At 38.0% G+C, this 10,667-nt stretch overlaps 1 protein-coding gene and 1 long non-coding RNA gene across 2 annotated transcripts in view; one reads left to right on the top strand and one right to left on the bottom strand.

Annotated features, from left to right (window-relative positions):
* Positions 1 to 4,916: 4,916 nt before the first annotated feature.
* Positions 4,917 to 10,667, top strand: part of dmgdh (dimethylglycine dehydrogenase) — a 17,046-nt gene continuing 11,295 nt past the window's right edge. Inside the window, exons 1-5 of the mRNA XM_041970474.1 lie at positions 4,917 to 5,157; positions 5,486 to 5,654; positions 6,875 to 6,973; positions 7,051 to 7,215; positions 7,505 to 7,709. Of these exons, the coding sequence (XP_041826408.1) occupies positions 5,036 to 5,157; positions 5,486 to 5,654; positions 6,875 to 6,973; positions 7,051 to 7,215; positions 7,505 to 7,709 (760 nt within the window). The 5' untranslated portion in view covers positions 4,917 to 5,035. The remainder of the gene's footprint in view (positions 5,158 to 5,485; positions 5,655 to 6,874; positions 6,974 to 7,050; positions 7,216 to 7,504; positions 7,710 to 10,667) is intronic.
* The window catches only part of LOC121630282, a 15,122-nt gene continuing 12,575 nt past the window's right edge, over positions 8,121 to 10,667 (bottom strand). Inside the window, exon 3 of the long non-coding RNA XR_006008502.1 lies at positions 8,121 to 8,331. This is a non-coding gene — a long non-coding RNA (uncharacterized LOC121630282). The remainder of the gene's footprint in view (positions 8,332 to 10,667) is intronic.

The raw sequence follows: 10,667 nt of genomic DNA, 5'->3' as shown, positions 1-10,667 counted from the left end.
AAGAGGCAAAACAGTTTTTCTACTGTGCTCAGTGAAAAGATTGAAGTTTATGTTTTAATATGAATGTTGCTTAATGGAAATGGAAAAAACAGACTATGGTAAGAAAATAAATGTTAATCTGATCTTACTCATCTGGAAGAAGCGTGATCATTAGCCCGACTGAGTTCATATAGGAACAACACCAGTTAACAGCCAGTTACGTCTTAGTGGGACTTAGTCGCTACAAGTGCTTTTCATGCTAAAAGCAACACAAAGTGCTTTACAAGATAAAACAATTCATGCATATTAAAAGTAATATGCCTTCACTCACCAAATAGATAACAGCAATTTAAAAATACACTCATTATAGTGTCTTTCACACACAGTCACATGCACACACATGCATATGCACAAAAACAAAGCAGCAATGATGTGATAAAGTAAAAACAAAATAAATAAAATAACAAATGAATATAAAAATAAAATTCAGTTAAAAGCTAAGCTAAAAAGATGGATCTTGAGCCTCTTTTTAAAATCATCAACAGTCTCTGCAGCCCTGAGTTTCTCTGGCAGGCTGGTCCAAGGATGAGGACCATGGTAATGGAAAGAGTCCTCGCCATATGTTTTGGTTCTTAGAAAAAACTAAAATACCGGTACTAGAGGACCTCAGGATCCGCGAGGGCTCATAATTCAAAATTTTACCTAATTTAAAGGCAGGTCAGATAAAAAAGAAGGCACAAGAGAATTAAGACTTTTATAAACAACTATAAGAACCTTGAAATCAATCCTGAAATGCACAGCGAGCCAATTCAGGAATTTTAAACTGGTGTAAACCTTCAGCTTCTGGAAGTAGTATCTTATAATGACAGGCATAATTTGTTTCTATAAGGCTGCTGCTGAAGGAACTTTCATTTGTATGTTTGTGTGTACTAAAGTGGAACAACTACGCCTCCTCCAAAATAAGAATGAGGCCAGTGTGAAGGTCTGTCAACACTCCAAACATCACGTCACAGCCTTTGCAAAGATTTGCAGGATTTGTGATCCCAAAAATAAAGCTAAACCATGTCTACAATATCCATCAACCAAATAATAATCCTATCATGCAAACTATATAGTTTTCTTTTATTGTTTTATACATAGTTTACATGCTCTGAAATAAGGCAATAGATAAAGATGTGTGTGTAAAAGGGTGGATGAGAAACACACAGCAAAGAGCTTTGCACAACATAAATAAGGTTAAAATTATTATATAAATGCAAATCCTATACAAATGTGTGCTTGCCTTTTCAGGCTATGTCATTCCTCACCTGCCCTCTCTTGGTCCTCATTAACCTTTTTTTCATAGGCAGCTGAGGCTAATCCCTGATCTAAAATCAATTTAATAAGAAAACAGAATAAGAAAAAAAGGAGCTCAGTCTTACGCAACCTATCCACACGCTTGTCTGAGAAGGTATTCACAAGTTGTACACAGGCTGCAAATAGGTATATTTTCCTGCCTGCTTCCTCTGAATTCTCAGTCTGTATGAAACTATTTTTGTCACAGTGGGAGTCAATTTAACTAGAATTAAAAACTGCTAAAGAGAATTATTTTCCTCTGCATCTGCAGTGGAAGAGGGACTTGCTGAAGTGAAATACAGGCATAACAGGAACAGTGTCTTGTTTTTGTTGGCCCTGTGAAGGACTGGCTAACTCCAGGGTGTACCCCACCACACACCTAGTGCCAGCCGGGATAAGCTCCAATCCCTTAGGAACTCTGAATGAGATAAAGTAGGCATAGAATGGGTGTGTGGATAGATGGATGTAGAAAGTGCATGGATTAATAATAGCTTTACTGCAATAAGTATAAAATCCTGCAGTGGACTGGCAACCTGTCCAGGATGTACCCTGCCTCTTGCCAGCTTTTCCATGACCCTGAATTGGAATAAGCGTTATAGAAAATAAATGAATGAATGAACAAAGTATAAAAGTACTACATGTGATGATGCCCTCCTATGGTGTTTTAGCCAAGACCAACACAAAAGAATGAGTCATGGCAACCAGTGGTATGTAGCCAAAGAGAAATGAAGAACAGCCAAATGAGTGAAGCGGTGTGGGAGCACATTTATATGATGTTGATGGTGTACATCTTAATTTTTATTTTTTTACCAGTATCATCAATAGCATGCTTTACAAAAGCTAAATACAGTAAATATATTACGTTTTTTTTAATTCAATAAACATTGAATTTAATTTCTTTTGATTATTTTAATCTTTGTTTAATAAAAACAAGTACAAAGAAACCTTTCCTCACTTTTATCAAATTTGTATTTAGAAACATAAATTAATCTGTGCAACACACTCAAAAAAAAGTTGTTAGAGCCAAATAAAAGCAGAAAAGTTTCTAGAATATAAACAGCACCCTGGAAGATTTTACTATTAGCTAATTGGGAACAAGTGGGGGTGTCAGGACTGGGTATAAAAGCACCATCCACCAAAGCAAAACTAATTTATTGTGGTTCAAAGTTAATTAATTGGCTGCATGTTTGCATGGTGATTAGCACTGTTGCCTTACAGCAATAAGGTTCCTGGTTCAATCCTCAGCTGGAGCCTTTCTGTGTGGAGGTTACATGTTCCTCTTGTGCATGCATAGGTTTTCTATACCCCCCCTGTAATCCTGCATTGCAATAAGATGGTATAGTCAATGAATGGATGAATAAATAGGATTGCAAAGAATTTGTTTTCTCAGCATCTAGCAGAATATTGTGAAAAGATTCAGGGAATCAGGGGGAATCTTAGTATGAAAGGCAGGGACAGAAACTACTATTGGATTTTTAGGACTTTCAAGCCTCAAGCAGAACTGAGTAAGAAACTGCCATACCATCATGATCAATCTAGACACTTGGGGTCAGCAGGATCCAGGAAAACCATTTTACTCAACACTATTGACTGTTACATTCAGAAATGTAACCTGAAAATGCATTACGCAGGGGACAAGTCATATATCAACGCTGTGCCGAGACAGCATGAAGCTCTGTGGGTGCTTGTCTCAGATAAACAAAAAAACAACAACAATAAAAACTGTGGAAATCATTTCACGTTTCAGTTGCTTTTAAAGATGAGAAAGGTGCAAAAGCTAGTGTCTGGGATGGACATTAGTGTTGATGGCAAAGGACTACTTCATATGTGTGAAGGGACCATTGATGCAGAGGTGGATGTTGGAATTTTGTGCAATAGCTCTCATCAAAGGTATCTGAGAAGTTCATGAATTTTTCTTTTGTAAGACAATATCAGACCTCATTCTACATGATTTCCAATAAAGTATGTGTGCTTGACTGCGGTCTTCGTCTGTCTCTTTTATTAAATGTTTGGAGCATAATGGAGAGAAGAATCAAACAAGAACAGTCAGGGACTATTCAGCAGCTAAATCTTGGATTCGGCAAGAACGGACACAAATTTCCACAAATATTTGCAATAATCAGTATCTCCAGTCCACAAATTATTAGAAAAGTCTTGTTAAAAGGAAACTGATGGAACACAATAGGAAACACATAAATAAATCCTCCCATCAAACTCTAAATACAATAAATTATATAAACTTTTGTAGATTTAAGGGTTGCATCAGTTATTAGTGAACATGAATTAAAATGCAAGCTGTTTATAATTATCTGGCTCAGCTGCATAATTTACTTTATTAGATCTAAACTAGAAGCACTCGGAGAGTGCAGACCTCCACTGAGCCATTGTTATTTATTTATCCAATCCGTCCATAACTTTTTGAGTAATGTTGCTAACATACTGTTAATCCATTGTAGTGACTAAAATATTTATCCAAATAGGACACGATTATTGCACTAAAAAAAGACATTATTAAGTACAAACAAATTTAGCCAAGTAGAAGCGGTTTGATGAGAAATATTTTAAGAACATGTCACAGAAAAAGCAGCAGACCCCAGCTTTATGTTCTAGTGTAGTTTATAGAGCAGAATAGGCTCTAATGGATGGATTGGAATTAAAATTAAATTAAAATATGACAGGGGAGCATTATAAAATCCCAGTTTTGTGGGTTATTATCTATTACTAATATTAATAATTGATATCTGGAAAAAAACCTGATGGTAACCATAATATGTCTGGTCTGTGAAGAGTTTGCAGAACATAGAACCTTCACTCTTCCTGTTTTTATGATTGACCTATGCTTTAACTAACCATGGAAAATTATACAAACTAATTCCCACCTGGACATGTTCAGTTTAATACATCTAAATATTGAGTTCCTAAAACAAATCCTTGCGAGTCCACCTAGTCTGATTCAGTAAACTGTTGTTTTAACAGACTGGTCTAAAACATCCAGCAGATCAAATCCTGCTCCTGAATTAATCATCAGACCAATAAAATGGGTATGTTTGTGCTTGTCATGTGTGAAATTTGAGAGCTTGTTCTTTGAATACGCAGAAAGCATTTAAGAAATGCACTCAGCTTTTCAGTGTTTGTCCAAACCAGTTGTCAGGATAAAGCATCTGGTTCAAACCTACTGAGCCATTCCAGTAAAGGCGGTCACAGATAAATATGTCTATGGTTCACACTGGAAACGCAGATCCAGGACAAGTATTTTGATTTACATTTGAATTTAAATAGGATTAAAAATCAAATAGCTGGTGGAAACCTTTCTGTGGAGCACGTGGGAGACGCACCAGTATTTCTGGTCCACTCGTGTATATTTATTTTCAGCTATTCGTCGCATATATTTAGGGTTTAAATGACCTGCAAATCGTTATTAATAGTAGTTTTTTGCCAGTAAATACATTGAAACTAGGTTGACAAAGGTTGCAGACGCGTCTGCAGTTTGCGCCACATCTGAAGCGTCGACTTGGCGGCGCGCGACTTGTTAACTCAGGACAAAGTTTCCTCCAAACTTGGTTTTCGACCTGTGGGCGTGCCAAAGCGCCTGTCAGTGCAAAAGTGGGATATTTGGAAATACTCACGACAGTGCAGGGGTCCAAACGGAGGGGGGCTGGTTATGTTTTGAGTTGCATTTGTTGTTGTTGTGCTTTGTTAGTCTAATTACATTACCAGAGTTATGTCTTGGATATTAAACCTCATCAGTTTTCAGCTGCGGAAAGATTTAGCGGCGTATCGAGGGGTTGCTCGGCTTCCTTTGAGGACCATCTGCTGCACTTCAAGAAAACAAGCACAAGAAGGGTGAGACAACTCAGTTCTGTTCAGAGTGTAGATAAGACTCCGCATTAAACATGATTTATCTGACTTTATTATTGATTAATCAGGGTGGGAGGAGCTAAAAAACAGTTGAATTGATTTCTGCAACCATCATCAATCATCAGTCTATGGTTGCTTCTGTCGCAGTTAAAGTTATTGCACTGTTGCCTTGCACGCTTAAATACACGATCTCTTGTTCAGGATTAACAGGATTACCCAGGTGAAGAACTATGTTAATGTGCTACTGAAATACACCTGTGCACTACATGGAGCTGTAACCATTCACCTGCACTTCTTTTCCTTTCCTTTGCAGTGATGCTCCCACAGTTTTGGGAAAGCGATGGAAAGACACTGCAGACACTGTCATCATCGGTGGGGGTTGTGTGGGGGTCAGCCTGGCCTATCACCTGGCCAAAAGTGGGATGAAGGATGTGGTGCTGCTGGAGAAGACTGAGCTGACTGCAGGATCCACTTGGCATGCTGTATGTCCATACCTTTAAGTCCTGGTGGTCTGAAGGGTGTTTCAGCATCAGAAACATGAAGGCTTTTCACAAAGTCTTCACACATACAAGATACAGCAGAAACACATGCTGAAACACTTACTGACTTCAACATTTATTTAACACATCAGCACATTGTTAATATTCTGAATATGTTAAATAAATCATTAACGTCATCATAACTTTATAATGGTCGTCTCAGTTTTACAAAGCCCCAAATTATATGAACAGCTTAAAAAAACAAAAACAAAATATATCACACTGAAAAATTCCTTTTTTTCTTACCCTTCCAGTTGTTTTGTGAGACCAGAAGTCCCCTTAAATATTTAAATTTTCTGTCATTTTTCACAAGAAAAACATTTGACAATGTTGGAAATTTTAAGAAATGTTTCAATTCTTTATAAAAACTGATTTCCATACTAAATAAGTCAGAAATGCCTCAAATTTAGATCCTGCAAATTCTGTTATCAATGATTTCACTCATTATTCAGCCCAATTTCTATTAAATTTGGTCATTTCATCATCTTTTGCTTCGTAGTTATAATACATGGGCTCAAAAAGGTTTTGTTTGCTAGAAAATGCTTTTCCTGGACAGACTCATTCACTAAAAGGTGTTAACACTCATTTCTGTTCACATCATCCACCATTTGCACCATTTCCATTGAAGACAGCTGTCACACGATAAGTTTTCCAGGCATTCATGGTCTTGGCCCAAATAGGTTTTCACACAGTCTCCCATTCATTTACCAGCTCCACACTCTTGGGCTATTAATACATTTTCAGACATGTCAGGGGTCAGATTTACTCTCTAGTTGCTCACCTTATCAGGGGAGCTGTAGCTGGTCCCAGCATGCATAAGCTTCAATGCATGCATTCTAACTTGTTAGCTTCATAGCACAATAGCTGAAGTCATAGTTTAAGAAAGTAAATTTAGATAGATGTCACAATGTGGTCAGAATATGACTTTAGAAATTATGCTATGAGGCTAACAAAGTGTAGCACATAGTGGAACCATAGCTTCCCATTAAGAGTTGATGGAAAACAAATTCAAACATAAAAAGATCCAAATGGTACATTTATATTAAATGTGTTGCCAGAAATTTGGCTTATCATGAGATCTGCAAAATCTTTATATAATAACACATCAACCATGGAATGTAAGTGATGTATTTTCCCATCATTCCTCGTGTTTTGTGTTTCAGGCTGGTTTGACGACATATTACCATCCAGGCATTAACCTGAAGAAAGTCCACTTTGACAGTATTAAACTGTATGAGACTCTGGAGGCTGAAACCGGACAGGTGGGGCATCTTGTTTCATTAATTCTCTAAGTGTTTGTATTTATTTGTGACTTCTTTCATTTCGTCTCTCTGTGCAGGCTGTGGGTTTTCACCAGCCCGGCAGCGTCCGAATTGCTTCAACAGCGGCTCGTGTAGATGAGATGAAGTACCAGATGACCCGCACACACTGGCATGTAACGCAACAATGCCTCATCGAACCAGAAAAAGTCCACGAACTTTTCCCTCTGCTTAACATGGACAAGGTTTGTATGAAACATTGCAGTGTTATGTGGCGTAATAGTTTACTGTTTGGGAATAAAATGTCAGTAATAATCAGAAGCCACAGTGGCTGGCAGGTTGAGGTTCCTCTCCTCTTTAAGTTCCTGGATCTTATAATAAACTATGGTGTTATTCTACTTTTTATTTATAATTAGACCTTTTAGCTGTTGAGCCAAAAATCTCCATCAGTTAAGTCCGCAATTACTGGCTCATTACCAGTGCTCATCACTGTGTTGATTTTATTGTAACTTAAAAGTTTGTTTATGAATTTAGGTGTTAGCAGGTCTTTACACCCCTGGAGATGGCCACATTGACCCATACTCTCTAACAATGGCTCTGGCTGCTGGAGCTCGTATGTATGGGGCCCAGATCTACAATCCAGCCCCGGTCACCGCCCTCGACCCAAGACCTGATGGCAAGTGGGACGTCCAGACGCCTCATGGAACAATCCGGGCTAATCGCATCGTCAACACAGCAGGTTTGTGTTTGAACTTTCCAAATCTGCATCTGCCCTTACTGTCAAGGCAAAGACTAATAAGATTTCTTTTTGTTTTTATTAGAGGTTCAGTCCACTTTAATGTCTTTTTTTTTTTTCAAAAACAGAACTGATGTCAGTTCAACATTTCAGATTACAAACCTGACAGTGCCTCTTACATGTCTCTTTACTTATGATGTCACTGTACATGAGAATTGTTGCAGATGTCCATAGTGGAAGGCCTCCAGCTGATATAATTAGTGTGTTAAATTAAATTATGTCTCAGATGATCTATAACATTATAAAAGTAGCCAGAAAGCAGAAAATCAAAGTTTAATAGAAATGTCCTTACAAAACCCAAAGAAAAGAAGTAGAAGGCTTCAAACAAGTCACCCAATGGGCCTTCAGATTTGGACCTCTCCTCTAAACCCAAAACCCACTGAACTAATGGAAATAAAATGTAAAAAAAATGGGGCTGTTGGTAATGCCAACCCTACAAATAATTAATGGATAATGAAAGTGAGCAAAAACAAAATAGATTCTGGCTGGCGCTGGTGTTCAGTGTGTTGCCTCCTCTGGATTTATATAGGTCCATGTCGGCTTGTTCAGCCGTGCTGAATAAGCACTAAAGAGGAAAAAAAAATATTTGTCACATGGAATCACATGAAGAATAGTATTGTGGATAATAGGTGCACATAATCCAGCAGTAATGCCATAAAAAGGAGAATTTAACAGTACAAAAGCTGGGAGAATGAACAGTATAGTAAACATCTGCAATTCATTATCAATGTTGCAGTAACCACCTTCAGCCAATAGTGACCTTCTTTTCCTCCTGGTAAAATGTTGTGATCAGAGGAAGAACAAAGAAAACTGGGTCATAATATGACGGCTCCATTTCTGTGTTACTGTTACTTAGAAAGCCTCCTCCTTTTTCCATCCACACTAAAATGTGACTCCTGAGTCTCACCTAAAAGCAAAATTAGCAGTATTTCCAAACTTCTCTGTTTTAGGGACTTTAAATCACTTGAGACAGTGTAGCTGCAAGGAAAACAGGAAAAGGTCTTTGAAATGAGAAAGTATCAGTGAGCATGCAGCCTCATACATGCAACAGCTAGATGATGTAAACTGAAACTTAAAAATTCATTCATTTTCTGAACCGCTTAGTCCATTAAGGGTCGGGGGTAAAGTGGAGCCTATCCCAGTATTAACAGGTGAGAGGCAGGGTACACCTTGGACAGGTCACCAATCCACCGCAGGGCCAACACATAGGGGACAAACAACCATTCACACACACACACTCACTCCTAGGGAGAATTTAGAGTCATCAGTTAGCCTAACATGCAAGTCTTTGGATGGTGGGAGTACCCGGAGAGAACCAACGCATACACGGGGAGAACATTCAAACTCCACACAGAAAGACCACCGTCCTCAAGGTTCGAACCTCCCCCCCGCAACCTTCTTGTTGTGAGGCCGCGGTGCTAACCACCAAACCACCGTGCAGCCCGAAACTTAAAAAATAAATAAATAAAAAAAATAGAAAAAAACTTAAAAATCTGTCGTTTTAAAGAATGTTTTCTTCATAATTCCTGTCAGACAAGCATGCAAGAATATTAACACTAATGCAGTGTTTTTGTTACTGCCAATAAAGGCACAATGGGATTAATGCAAGAACAAGTCCTACTTTTTTTAGTTTTATGAAGTCTGATTTTAAAAAACAAGTCTAAAATTGCTATAAAATTAAGCTTTTCCATTTGCTGCTCCACTATAGAAAAGTTCAGATCACACTAGATTCCCTGCAGCCAAAAACAGGGTCATGGCAATCACTAAATTTGTCTGAAAAGGTGAATAGATAATTGTTTTTGTCATAGTTTTTTTTTTATATATAATTTTGTAAGAAATTCTACAACAGAGAGAAAAAAAAATCTTATCTGGAAACACTCCATGACCGGAGACCTTTGACCATGCTGCTTGCAGAGTTCAGAGAAGAGAATTTTTGGCTTGAACTGGGCTATACCAGCTCTGGGAGGATTTAGTTGGTAACTACCACTGTTGCTAGTGTTTCTGGCTGTGGTACAAGAATTTGATTCTGCAGTCCTTCCCCAGACTAACTTACCCTTTAGAGGGTGTTGCATAACTTGGACCAGTATATAGGTCATGGATATTTTGTATTAGTCATCTTTCTTTTCCTCCACACTTACTGTTTAATTAAAAATGGGGCAACAAAGAAATGGCAATTAAAATGCAACTTTTGACAATATGCATTATTAAAGTTGAGAATAGACATTGAACTTTAAGCTGTATGAACTCTAAAAGTGTTTCTGCATTTTCTTCTGCCTGTTTTTGCACTTTCTGTGGTCTTATGGAAGAGTTAGAGCACCGTATGTGCTTGTGTTGCCAGTTTTTTTTCTTTACTATGTTGGAACCAGCCCAAACAGGCCAGCAGTTCAGATTTCAACCAATCTTGAAGCAGCAGCACATGTCCGCCTCCTGAAAGTTTTCTTTTTTTCCTTTTTTTTTAGCTTTTTGCTGGCGCTCTGCTCCTGCTTCTTATGTATGCAAGAGTCTGCAGTTTGGTCAGACCGATTTGATTTTTATCTTTTATATTAATGTAGCATTGAGTTTATGTTTGCATGCACACTTACCATATTCCTAATGATGATCTGTGGTTTTACTTATACTTTGGATTTCTTTAGATTGAAAACAGATGCCATGTTTATGAGTACAATAATCCCAGTGGGAAATTAGCCGGTTTGGAGTTTAATTTCTGAACATCCATCACAGCAAGGCAGAAAATGACTCCCAAGAAACAGCTGCGGCCTCAGCCTTTTTTTATCTTTTAATGCATTGTACTTACAGTGTTGTTGAGAAACCGCAAGCATCTGTTTTCTTGAGATTGCATGATACCGACCTTTGCTTAAACGTTTATCTCTGACATTCTCTAGTGGCGCCTCATCTCAAACC

The sequence above is a fragment of the Melanotaenia boesemani genome, chromosome 19 (genome assembly GCF_017639745.1).
Source record: "Melanotaenia boesemani isolate fMelBoe1 chromosome 19, fMelBoe1.pri, whole genome shotgun sequence".
Classification (NCBI taxonomy): domain Eukaryota; kingdom Metazoa; phylum Chordata; class Actinopteri; order Atheriniformes; family Melanotaeniidae; genus Melanotaenia; species Melanotaenia boesemani.
The sequence above is the reverse complement of the archived record's forward strand: the minus strand, read 5'-3'. Positions and strand labels throughout refer to the sequence as shown.